The sequence below is a fragment of the Pollicipes pollicipes genome, unplaced genomic scaffold (assembly GCF_011947565.3).
Source record: "Pollicipes pollicipes isolate AB1234 unplaced genomic scaffold, Ppol_2.1 Scaffold_7261;HRSCAF=8764_pilon_pilon_pilon, whole genome shotgun sequence".
NCBI classification, from domain to species: Eukaryota; Metazoa; Arthropoda; class Thecostraca; order Pollicipedomorpha; family Pollicipedidae; genus Pollicipes; species Pollicipes pollicipes.
In genome coordinates, this window is record NW_023597054.1 from 16,528,510 (window position 1) to 16,541,657 (window position 13,148).

The 13,148-nt window shown below is 62.7% G+C and overlaps 1 protein-coding gene across 1 annotated transcript in view; it reads right to left on the reverse strand.

Annotated features, from left to right (window-relative positions):
* Positions 1-104: 104 nt before the first annotated feature.
* The window catches only part of LOC119112564 (FYVE, RhoGEF and PH domain-containing protein 3), a 32,139-nt gene continuing 19,095 nt past the window's right edge, over positions 105-13,148 (reverse strand). The window contains exons 7-11 of the mRNA XM_037236779.1: positions 5,039-5,223; positions 2,276-2,495; positions 1,706-1,897; positions 1,063-1,358; positions 105-857 (exon numbers count right to left, since the gene is read on the reverse strand). Coding sequence (XP_037092674.1) covers positions 791-857; positions 1,063-1,358; positions 1,706-1,897; positions 2,276-2,495; positions 5,039-5,223 — 960 coding nt within the window. The 3' untranslated portion in view covers positions 105-790. The remainder of the gene's footprint in view (positions 858-1,062; positions 1,359-1,705; positions 1,898-2,275; positions 2,496-5,038; positions 5,224-13,148) is intronic.

Genomic DNA, 13,148 nt, shown 5'->3' on the forward strand with positions numbered 1-13,148 from the left:
GCAAAGGCAAAAGGCGCGTTTCTGTGAAAATTCCGCGTACATATACAGGGGATGTTACCAGAGCATCTACATCGTTAAGGATCTCTCACGTTATGAAGCAGAAACCAAGGGAGCGGGTACTTTATTAGTACATAGTCGTGCGAACACTATGTCAAAGAAAGAACGCAGACGAAACTCTGTACGAAATAAAGAGGTCGCCTTCCCAGGAGAACATGCCGAATCACAGGCGTGGGAAACCAGCAAAACAGACCTCCGTGTTATTGCGCCCGTCCACTGCTTTGGCGAACACTGCTTTTGACAATCTCACGCTCGCTGTCTGATGATGTGATGAAGTTAGCGTAGTACTGAAGAGCTGGAGCCTTCTCTGAACGTTCTCATACACAACTGAACTGCCTGGCATGCATCCAAAGGGGACTACAGAGGGAGGGACTGAAAGTCTCAAGGTTCACTAAAAAAACCGCCCTAGCTAACATGAATCAAGACTGCCAACTTCAAACGCAAATTCCACGTCACAGCTTTCAACGACCACATTCCACACATTTCAGTGAAACAGCGCACCTTGGAACGGCGCGCCGCGGCACAGGGATGAGAGCCGGGACGCCTTGTACAGCACTTAGAAACGTCACAACAGTTCGCTCCGTCCCCAGCGCCCCCTCGCGGGGGTCACGTGGCCCAACCGGCACGCGCCGCGCTTAATGGCTGGGCAGCGCCCGGCGTCGCGCTTCGACGAACGTGGCGCGCGCCGCACGTGCCGACGTCGACACGAGAGGCGCTGGGCCGGGGCCGCGTCTCAGACTTCGGTCCGGGTCTGGGGCAGGGCCTCGGCCCGGGCCGCCTTCTGCAATGCCGCCACCCACCTGCGGAGGAGGTTGAAGTCAGGCGCATTGGAGGCCCAGACACCTGTGAGTGGCCACCGAGCCGTGGAGTGTTTCGAAACGTTGCTCTCCGGCACCTGCTAGTGGCACAGACCGGCGGTGTTGCGTTATGCCGTAGCATTGCTGCATTACTGCGGCGCACCGTAAGGACATCCAATTCTGTACTGCTCCTCACCACTCCACCCACCTGCCGATGTCCTCCTTGCCCTCCCCGAGGAACAGGTAGCTCTTCCTGACGTGGGTGAGCTTGAGTGTGCGCTCTCTGTCCTTGTCGGCCACGCCCGGCTCCGCCTTGCTGCTGGCTCCGCCCCACGTGACCGTGAAGCCGGGCACGGGGGTGGCTGTCAGCGCCCTCAGCGCCTCCTCGGCCTGGTACGAGTACAGCACGAAGTCCTCGCGCAGGCAGAACCAGCGCCGTGACCAGGCCTTGCGGCTGCGCAGCTGGAGGTAGCCGCTCAACAGGGAGTCGCAAGCAGCGGGCACCTGGTGGCCGGCGGGAGGCATCCGTGAGACAAACGAGCAGGCAGTGGGGGAGAAACGGGAAGATCTGGATTGCACGATCATTTATAACTGGCAGGCTTTATGTTCACCCACTGCACGTGCTCGCAAACATTGTTAATGTTTATGACTTATTCTCACCTTCAAAAAGCGAGAACCTGCCATGACGTGCATTCAGGACGTACCAAGGACGTATCATGCATCGTTACAAGCCTGAAAGAACAACCTGCCTCTGATAAGCTAGCCTTCAACTGCCCGCTCACCCCGTCTGAAGTGTCCACCCCCTCCCCCCCCCCCCCGCCCTCACATACACACAGAAGGTATGGACTCACATCGAGTACACCCTTGCCACGCGTGTAGGACACGTCGAGGATGCTCTCGCGGCGCGGCGTGGTGGCGCTAGTGTCGCCGCCCTGGCCAGCACGCTCCGCCAGCAGCTGATGACATCGGTTGCAGACACGCGCTGGCTTGTTTTGCTCGCAAGGCAGCGCCACCTTGTGACTGGAACACTTGCCGCACACCACCTGGCGGTCGGAGGGCGGGCTGTGACGTCACGGCGGCGGCTGCGGCGCGGGGCGCGCCACCTGCTGGCCGCAGCGGCAGGCGCGGCACGGCATTCATCATCGTGCGGTACGACGTAATGGGCTGCTCCGGAATTCGGGCCGGTGATTTGAATAATGCATGCAGATCGCGGTAGATGGTATTCATTGCTAATGCGTGTAAGTATCTAAGTATTAGGCGCGTGTAAGAACACGTCATGCCCGCATCCCTGTGATCCACAGCTGCCTTACATTCTGCCGGGCCAAACCACCTCGCGTCGCCTTCACAAACACACACGCCGCCAATCAAAGGTGCCCCCGGCGCACCTGCTCGCTCCGGCCCAACTGCGCCCGCTCACTCACAATGCCGCAGGCGTGGCAGCCGTGCTTGCGCCTCATCATGCCGAACTGGCTCTCGCACTCCATGCAGCGCGAGACGCCCTCTTGGCGGAGCATCACCGGCGCCTTCTTGCCCAGCTCCTCGAAGCCCTGCGGGTCGGACTTGAGCGAGGCGCGTCGCTCGTAGAAGCTGGTCATGACGGAACAGAGCGCCTCCAGCCACTCGGCCTTCTCGTCCGCCGTCCTGCGCGAAAGAGGAGCCCTTGTCAGCGGGGTACGGGAAGGCTTGGCGATTGCGCTGGGACCGCATCGGTGCTAGCCGTGCATACTTGCTCCTACCATACTCTTGAACACGCGGCGATGATGCAAAGCACGTAATGTCATATTCCTAAAGCCTTCCGGAGGATCTTGGCACCTGGGCACAGGCGAGTGTAGGTGCTCATCGACATGCTATCACAGGCACTGAACTGGGCGGCACAGCGTGGGTGTTTAGTTAAAGGCCTTGCAACAAGCTTGCCTTAGCAGGTATAGAATATGTTGCGTTTTAATGCTTAGAATATGTCTGAACTGTACTCGAGTTATTTCCATCCCTCCATCCTTCCGAACTACTACGAACATGTTAGGGGTGAGAGTGGCACGTAAAATACCGTGTTAGATTACAAGGAAATAAAATGTATTAGAGTTCATTTCATTTACCTTCCTCCTTAGGTGATTTTCGAGAGATTGAATTTGATTCTATTTATTTCATTTATTTGATGCCCTCTACTCCCTTTCCTTGAGGTGGTTTCCGATAAGCGTAAAAAGGAACAAGGTGGCATATGATAGTTGATGAATCACTTTAGGGCACCGAATTTGTGTAATCTGGGTGATTGTAGTTATACAATGATTGCATTGCTGTGCTATGGGTTATTTGTTAATGGTATGTTACGTTTCATACCTAATATCTTAACGTACTTTAGCTGCATTTCACCTCACGTTTTACCTCACGTAATGTTACGTTACATCTTAAGAGACGCTGTTTTAGGTTTCGTTTCGTTCTGTTTTTTTTAATTTGGGTTTTATATCTTTCATTTGTTCTGTTTTCTAAATTGTATGTGATGTCAGAAATATGCTATGAATGGCCAATGGCCTTGGCCATGCTATAAATTTATGGAACACGATTCGAACCCATCCAATCTGTTCATCTTATTCCTGACCTGGGTCTCCAAGCAGAGATCAAAGCCACAGCCAATCAATTTGTCATGTGGCCTGGCGTGCCTTCACCCACGACCCAAGCCCTATTTCGTAACGCAATCTGTCGGACCGTAGGCCCGACACGCGTGTCCCGAACATGGCATCTACACAGATCCCACCACAGATATCCCGGCGTGCAGGCATGCTGTAGACTATTAGAAACGTTGTCCTAATAACCTAATGTGTCACGTATCGAAATCCATGTCCGTAGCGACAAAAAACGTCGCGAGGCCAACAAAACACCGTCCCCAATCGATGTCAACGTAATCAAGGCGGTCGTCCTAAATCGGCGCCGATCCGTCAGTGCCGGCGACGGTTGTCGACACGGACTATCGGTGCCAGCCGCTCGGCACGGCCACTGTCACCGCCGACTATCGGTACCAGCCGCACAGCAAGCGGTGACACTGCACGGGGCGCGGCGCGTTCCAGCCGCCACGGGGGGCGCGTCGCGCTGGCACCGCCGTAGACAGCTCGCCATTCATGGCCAAGGGCGACGCGGCCCCCGAGCGCGTCCCCGGGCCGCGGCCGCCAGGACCCCGCCCACCAAGCGACGGCCGGCGTCGCCCAGGTCATTAGCCTGGGTTGACGCGGCGCGACACGCCGACGCCCCGGCTGTCCCGCGCCACTGCCGTAGAGCGGAGGGGGGCGGCGCAGTTCGTGGGCTCTGACGAGGAGCGCGCAACATGACATGGCCCGCGGACGACCTTGTCCCTATAGTGGCAGCTGGCGGTGGCAGCGGTGACCGTGGCACGTGCCACCTGGGGCTGCCGAGCCGCGCGCGCGCCGCTGGACCGCCGCGTGGGGTCGGGGTAAAAAGTTCAAGGACATGCTCAAGGTCAAACCGGAGGGAGACACGAAGGGCGTTCGGAGGCGGCCCGTTTGTCGTCCGCACCTCGTCTTGGCTCGAGGCGCTGCACAAACAGGTGCGGAGGTGAGTGATTTTTACGGCACTAATATTTGCATCTGTAGTGTTGGGCCTGACTCTGCGGGACCCTACGAACTTCTGTGCCAAATGACACCGAAACAACGGCGAGTTCCACCTACGTCGGCAGAGGCCGAGACGTTCGGCGCATTAAGCGGTCTACGCGGGTGGGTGCCGCGTGGAATCGCGGCTCCCGTGCGCCCGTGACTGACCACGGGCGACAGTTTCGTCGGGACCTTCTCTGCACGGAGACTAAAGGACCGATGCATTTTAAATTTACACTTTTCGAGGCAGATCGTTGACTGTTTTCGTGACCGTAATCTTCAAAAATAGTCTCGTATTTTCAGCACGCTTATCCTCCGAACAAGTCTGCTACGGGTCGGTATAACAGATCGAAGCTACCCGGCTATCAGGCAAGCCATCAAGTTATCAACCTATCAAGCTATCCAAACCAACAAATAAATACTGGACTCCTCTTCCGGCAAAACAATGTTTTGCTCGTCACACTCACACAAGTAATTCCTAGGTTCCCTTGACTCTAATGATGCGCGCCTGGAGGTCGTCAACACCTCGCTCTTGACGAGCACAAGGCACATGTCAGGCGACCGCATGCCTGCCGTGACACCACTCACTGCGTGTACAGCTCGACGTTCTTCTGGTTGCCGGTGATGTAGAATGTGTTGACCGTCTCCAGGTTGTCTCCCTCCATCACCTGCAGACCCTCGATGCTAAACTTGGCGCGCAGCCTGTACGCCGGACCCGAGATGATGCGGTTGTTGATGAGGCGCGGCGAGCAAAGAAGAAGCAGGTCGGAGAACTACCGGAAGCCGAGGAGGGAGGGGACGGTTAGGTCATCCCCTGCTGGCAGGGCACTGCACTGGACGCGTGCTTGACCAGCGCTGACGTAAACATACGGTATCGGTCGTCCATAAACACGGCCACATCCGGGATACGGGGGCTATTTGACAGATCGGTAAAATGAACATGGTTTCAGGTCGGCTTTCAGCTCGTGAAGCTGAGTCAAGAAGAGGCTACAAAAATGTATGGGATTGCGAGCGTGCGTCTGCTCGCCCAAAACAAACAGGCCGCTCGAGTACAACTGAACGGAATTCTGACCAAATTACATGGGCAGGTCAAGGGCGTCGGAAACCGCAGAACTTGGCAAATGGCGCATCTTTCTCGCATCTTCAGAGTTTGAGCGTTATCAAAAACATTCTTGGCTGACGCACTGACCACATATGATTCAGATCGCATCCCGCCCCGCCAACGTAACGAGCGATGACCTAACCCGAACTACTTATTTGAAGTTTGCCGCGTTTGTCGGCGCGATCGATCCGCTTTGATGCCGACAGCTTGCTGCGGTTCGTATCTCGGCTCGCGCCGCCACGCAAAGGGCACGATCTTATTGGCGGCGCCGTGATGGGCGTGTTACGTCCGCGCGCTACCAGATAGTCTCGCCCTCCAGTGGGCCCGACGCAAACATCACCCATTCAAAAGAGCGCCGCCTAAATGGTCTTTGAGCTGTGAAAAAGATATGAATGTATGATCCGGTGCTCATGCTCATGATCCGGTGCTAAGCTCATGCAACCCCTGAGATGCCACAACTACACACTGAAACCACGCTTACAGAACCAACCACGCTGTCGTAGTTTGAGTGACGGAAGAAAGGCAGCTCGCAGCTGGCGGTAAAGTGTCAAATCCGCTTCTAATATCCCATGTTGCTCAGGAGCATAGCTGCTTTGGGCACGCACCTGGCCAGTAGCATACTGTGACATTAAAACGTCATAATGCACGTCTCGCTATCGAATAGGGCTGACACCTCCGGACTATGAGCCCAGTAAACTCCTCTGGAATTGGCTTTGACTCATCAGCTCCTGTTACCCACTACAACCTGGAGAACGCGCTCCATGCGGGCGCGGGTTTGTCACGCGGCGTCTGGTCGGACGGGTTCTCGCTGACCCGACCTGACCTCGCGCCGGCTGCCCGGGTCTGTTTTTACCCGGGCCGTCACAGCGTCGCCGCCGGTATCCTGAATCACGCCGCACTTTTTGCCGGCCCGAAGCCGACCGCACGCGTCTGTCCTAATTATCTGCGCCGATCGCCCCAGCCCCAGCAAGGCCGGAGCAAAAACCGCCTTCCATCCGGCCGCCGGTCTGACAAACGGCGCACGTACCCGCTCGCAGTCCGGTCTAGCACGCGCTCAGGGGAAAGCGGCCACCACAGGGAAGCAGTTCACACGCGGGAAGCGGGCAGGTGGGCGCGGCTGGTGAGTTGACCGTCTGCTCCGTGAGAGGAGGATCGGACGACTTCAGATCACCTCTCCAGATCCGGGTGGATTTCAGATGAAGGTGGAGCCGCTTCATTTGACTTGAATGCGAAGTTGTGAATGGTAGCGCCAGACACAGACGGTACGATCAGAAAGGTCAAGTAACAATAGAGCTGGTCGGCATTTTCATATACAGAACGCATCAACACATCTGAAATGTGTCATCGGACGGCTGACCCATCGCCAGATCCAATCGGAATCGCCAAACGCGGACACCGCCGCCAGGTCTTGACACGGCCAGATGCGAATCACTCCCTCGCCCGACTGCTCCACAATTTCCGGCTAATCTGGTAGTCTGGTGACGGCCGCTCGCCGGTCGGCCTGGGCCTGACTGTCCGCCGGCCGGCCTGACTGTCCGCCGGTCGGCCTGACTGTCCGCCGGCCGGCCTGACTGTCCGCCGGTCGGCCTGACTGTCCGCCGGCCGGCCTGACTGTCCGCCGGTCGGCCTGACTGGCCGCCGGTCGGCCTGACTGGCCGCCGGTCGGCCTGACCGTCCGCCGGTCGGCCTGGGCCTGACTGTCCGCCGGCCGGCCTGACTGTCCGCCGGTCGGCCTGACTGTCCGCCGGGCGGCCTGACTGTCCGCCGGTCGGCCTGACCGTCCGCCGGCCGGCCTGACTGGCCGCCGGTCGGCCTGACTGGCCGCCGGTCGGCCTGACTGGCCGCCGGTCGGCCTGACTGGTCGCCGGTCGGCCTGACTGGCCGCCGGTCGGCCTGACTGGCCGCCGGTCGGCCTGACTGGTCGCCGGTCGGCCTGACTGTCCGCGAGTCGGCCTGACTGTCCGCGAGTCGGCCTGACTGCCCGCGAGTCGGCCTGACTGTCCGCGAGTCGGCCTGACTGTCCGCGAGTCGGCCTGACTGTCCGCGAGTCGGCCTGACTGTCCGCGAGTCGGCCTGACTGTCCGCGGGTCGGCCTGACTGGCCGCGAGTCGGCCTGACTGGTCGCCGGTCGGCCTGACTGGTCGCCGGTCGGCCTGACTGTCCGCGAGTCGGCCTGACTGGTCGCCGGTCGGCCCGGGCCTGATCTTCCGCCGGTCGGCCTGGGCCTGACCTTCCGCCGGTCAGCCTGACCGTCCGCCGGCCGGCCTGACTGGCCGCCGGTCGGCCAGGCCGCTCGCCGGTCGGCCTGACTGGCCGCCGGTCGGCCTGACCGTCCGCCGGCCGGCCTGACTGGCCGCGAGTCGGCCTGACTGGCCGCCGGTCGGCCTGACTGGCCGCCGGTCGGCCTGACTGGCCGCCGGTCGGCCTGACTGGCCGCGAGTCGGCCTGACTGGCCGCGAGTCGGCCTGACTGGCCGCCGGTCGGCCTGACTGGCCGCCGGTCGGCCTGACTGGCCGCCGGTCGGCCTGACTGGCCGCGAGTCGGCCTGACTGGCCGCCGGTCGGCCTGACTGGCCGCCGGTCGGCCTGACTGGCCGCCGGTCGGCCTGACTGGCCGCGAGTCGGCCTGACTGGCCGCCGGTCGGCCTGACTGGCCGCCGGTCGGCCTGACTGGCCGCCGGTCGGCCTGACTGGCCGCCGGTCGGCCCTGACTGGTCGCCGGTCGGCCTGACTGGCCGCCGGTCGGCCTGACTGGCCGCCGGTCGGCCTGACTGGTCGCCGGTCGGCCTGACTGTCCGCGAGTCGGCCTGACTGTCCGCGAGTCGGCCTGACTGTCCGCGAGTCGGCCTGACTGTCCGCGAGTCGGCCTGACTGTCCGCGAGTCGGCCTGACTGTCCGCGAGTCGGCCTGACTGTCCGCGGGTCGGCCTGACTGGCCGCGAGTCGGCCTGACTGGTCGCCGGTCGGCCTGACTGGTCGCCGGTCGGCCTGACTGTCCGCGAGTCGGCCTGACTGGTCGCCGGTCGGCCCGGGCCTGATCTTCCGCCGGTCGGCCTGGGCCTGACCTTCCGCCGGTCAGCCTGACCGTCCGCCGGCCGGCCTGACTGGCCGCCGGTCGGCCTGACTGTCCGCCGGCCGGCCTGACTGTCCGCCGGTCGGCCTGACTGTCCGCCGGTCGGCCTGACCGTCCGCCGGCCGGCCTGACTGGCCGCCGGTCGGCCTGACTGGCCGCCGGTCGGCCTGACTGGCCGCGAGTCGGCCTGACTGGCCGCGAGTCGGCCTGACTGGTCGCCGGTCGGCCTGACTGGCCGCCGGTCGGCCTGACTGGCCGCCGGTCGGCCTGACTGGTCGCCGGTCGGCCTGACTGTCCGCGAGTCGGCCTGACTGTCCGCGAGTCGGCCTGACTGTCCGCGAGTCGGCCTGACTGTCCGCGAGTCGGCCTGACTGTCCGCGAGTCGGCCTGACTGTCCGCGAGTCGGCCTGACTGTCCGCGGGTCGGCCTGACTGGCCGCGAGTCGGCCTGACTGGTCGCCGGTCGGCCTGACTGGTCGCCGGTCGGCCTGACTGGTCGCCGGTCGGCCTGACTGGTCGCCGGTCGGCCCGGGCCTGATCTTCCGCCGGTCGGCCTGGGCCTGACCTTCCGCCGGTCAGCCTGACCGTCCGCCGGCCGGCCTGACTGGCCGCCGGTCGGTCAGGCCGCTCGCCGGTCGGCCTGACTGGCCGCCGGTCGGCCTGACCGTCCGCCGGCCGGCACTGACGGCCGCGAGTCGGCCTGACTGGCCGCCGGTCGGCCTGACTGGCCGCCGGTCGGCCTGACTGGCCGCCGGTCGGCCTGACTGGCCGCGAGTCGGCCTGACTGGCCGCGAGTCGGCCTGACTGGCCGCCGGTCGGCCTGACTGGCCGCCGGTCGGCCTGACTGGCCGCCGGTCGGCCTGACTGGCCGCGAGTCGGCCTGACTGGCCGCCGGTCGGCCTGACTGGCCGCCGGTCGGCCTGACTGGCCGCGAGTCGGCCTGACTGGCCGCGAGTCGGCCTGACTGGCCGCCGGTCGGCCTGACTGGCCGCCGGTCGGCCTGACTGGCCGCCGGTCGGCCTGACTGGCCGCGAGTCGGCCTGACTGGTCGCCGGTCGGCCTGACTGGTCGCCGGTCGGCCTGACTGGTCGCCGGTCGGCCCGGGCCTGATCTTCCGCCGGTCGGCCTGGGCCTGACCTTCCGCCGGTCAGCCTGACCGTCCGCCGGCCGGCCTGACTGGCCGCCGGTCGGTCAGGCCGCTCGCCGGTCGGCCTGACTGGCCGCCGGTCGGCCTGACCGTCCGCCGGCCGGCCTGACTGGCCGCGAGTCGGCCTGACTGGCCGCCGGTCGGCCTGACTGGCCGCCGGTCGGCCTGACTGGCCGCCGGTCGGCCTGACTGGCCGCGAGTCGGCCTGACTGGCCGCGAGTCGGCCTGACTGGCCGCCGGTCGGCCTGACTGGCCGCCGGTCGGCCTGACTGGCCGCCGGTCGGCCTGACTGGCCGCGAGTCGGCCTGACTGGCCGCCGGTCGGCCTGACTGGCCGCCGGTCGGCCTGACTGGCCGCGAGTCGGCCTGACTGGCCGCGAGTCGGCCTGACTGGCCGCCGGTCGGCCTGACTGGCCGCCGGTCGGCCTGACTGGCCGCCGGTCGCCTGACTGGCCGCGAGTCGGCCTGACTGGCCGCCGGTCGGCCTGACTGGCCGCCGGTCGGCCTGACTGGCCCGCGAGTCGGCCTGACTGGCCGCCGGTCGGCCTGACTGGCCGCCGGTCGGCCTGACTGGCCGCCGGTCGGCCTGACTGGTCGCCGGTCGGCCTGACTGGCCGCCGTCGGCCTGACTGGCCGCCGGTCGGCCTGACTGGTCGCCGGTCGGCCTGACTGTCCGCGAGTCGGCCTGACTGTCCGCGAGTCGGCCTGACTGTCCGCGAGTCGGCCTGACTGTCCGCGAGTCGGCCTGACTGTCCGCGAGTCGGCCTGACTGTCCGCGAGTCGGCCTGACTGTCCGCGGGTCGGCCTGACTGGCCGCGAGTCGGCCTGACTGGTCGCCGGTCGGCCTGACTGGTCGCCGGTCGGCCTGACTGTCCGCGAGTCGGCCTGACTGGTCGCCGGTCGGCCCGGGCCTGATCTTCCGCCGGTCGGCCTGGGCCTGACCTTCCGCCGGTCAGCCTGACCGTCCGCCGGCCGGCCTGACTGGCCGCCGGTCGGCCAGGCCGCTCGCCGGTCGGCCTGACTGTCCGCCGGTCGGCCCGGCCGTCCGCCGGTCAGCCTGACCGTCCGCGGGTCGGCCTGACTGGCCGCCGGTCGGCCTGACCGTCCGCGGGTCGGCCTGACTGGCCGCCGGTCGGCCTGGGCCTGACTGTCCGCCGGTCGGCCCGGCCGTCCGCTGGTCAGCCTGACCGTCCGCGGGTCGGCCTGACTGGCCGCCGGTCGGCCTGGGCCTGACCTTCCGCCGGTCGGCCCGGCCGTCCACCAGTGGTCCTTGCCGCCCGCGGCTGACCGAGTGCTACCGTACCCGGCGGCCGATGGCGAGCCGTCGCCGTCACGCTATCGTCTCTGACCGACAGCCGACAAGCCGTCAGACAGTGACTGTCGTTGCTAGGTCGGCCACGCTCCATCACCGCCAACAATAAGAGAGCTTTGTGCTGAATCCCGGGTCCAAGCTTGTCCTGATAATCGGGGTAAAAAACGCGATGCACGACCGATAACGCGACAGAGGCCCGTCTCATTCATCAGGCTGGGCCGCGGGGACGACCTCGCCCCACCCGCTTTTTGTGGTTAGCTGTTTGCCGGGAGTAAATGTTGGGCGGCTCTTATTAGGACTTGGCTCGCATATAGCACACAGCCCCGGTCCCATGTTAGTCAGGAGTCTATTAAAAAACTACGTGCGTCAGTCTCCCATTATCCACAAATAACATCCTTGATAATTTGTCATTGCAATTAGCATGCAGCGGATCAACTGTCAAATTTTGAAGATAGCATGAATGGCGGCAACTGATGAATATAAATGGCACAGCCATGATGTAAGACGGTCACCAAAAAGGATATTCATAGTTCGGTATCTAAAACTAAAACGACTGGAAAGCAAGGCTACTAGATCACACGTTTGCATGTCGATAAACAGGCCCGCTGATGTCTTAAATGCCAGGTCGCTCCGTCTCGAGGGGAGGAGTATTGCCGTGGGCTCACTACCAAAGGCGCCGGTGTGATTCGGGTCCTGGCAACCTGTTTTCGTGTTTTGACCACAAACAATGCCAATAGCACAGAGGTGAGGCCAAGACCCAGTTGAGAGGGGGGTCATGTCGATACCCGCGGTCTGCGGTGCTCACCAGGAACAGATAGCGCTCCTGGTGGTCGCCGCTGCGAGCCGATATCTTGCAGATCTTGCCCTGCTTCACCAGCTGGCGGGTGGGCGACACCAGGTCCGGACCGCCGCTGATGTTCTCCTGGATCTCCAGCAGCTGCTTGAACTTGTCCACCCGCTTCATCGTGTCGTTGCTGTGCGTGGCCGCGTGCGTGACCAGCTCCAGCGCCTCTGGAAGGGGCGGCAGGCAGCCGCGTCAGCATGATCCAGCCCGCTCGCGTGGCCGCGGGCGGCGGTGCGAATCAGACACGCTTTCCGTGCGGCCGGCGGCGCCGTGTCGGCCCCATAGCCACGGTGCCGGGTGACGGCGCAACTCCGGCCGGCGGCGCACGCGGCGCAGACAGCTGACGGTGCGCCGCCAAGGCCTCAGGCACGCCGGAATGGCGGGCGGCGGCGCGCTGCTGGCCTGGTTACGCTGCTAATTCGGGAGACCGCTAATTCGGGGGGGGGGGCAGGCTCTCGGGGTGAGTTAAGCGGACGCGATACGCACTCCGTCCAAGGCTGGCTCCAGTAACGGCTCCCCGCGGTGCTGTAACGCGCGGCGAGCCAAGAGCGCGCGACACTTGGAGAGGTGCCGCCTGCAGACATCGCCTCCGGAAAACGCATTAGTGAGGTGACGCGTGTGGAGTGGGTATGGACGCGGATGACGTCACACTCCAGGGCATCGCGTCGGAGTCCAGCACCACATGCGGACACCACCTTTAGAGTTCGGACGCCATATTACGAAACTAAAATTGAACTACGAAAGCCTTTTTACGAATGCGTAGTCCAGCCGATGATGGTAACATTAGAAAAGATGATGTTCGGAGATAGTGCAATGAGTAATCGCATTCGGCATTTCCAGCTACAATTTGCATACAACCGTCCTTATACATGGGAAGGAGTTTAAATGTGTTTGTTCCATCAACCATTCCATGCTGTGCCCAGCTTCATACGATAGTACTAAAAAGACAGGCAAAACTTACATATTCCTGTGTGAATTTAACCTTCTAACATGTTTTTTAATCGACGCACCATACCGTTTGTCAAGCAAAATTAATGCCGTATCACCCACGACAGTGTGATTTTTGCCACCGATCATACCACAGACAAAGGTGGGTGTCGACGTCAGCGGACCGCCAACACTGCTATCATCTTGTCGGCCGAGGACAGCGGTACTGATGCAGAGGTCCTCGTAACATGAGTAGGAGCTAATATCGTTGCTATCTCGCATGACGTCAAACGTGCT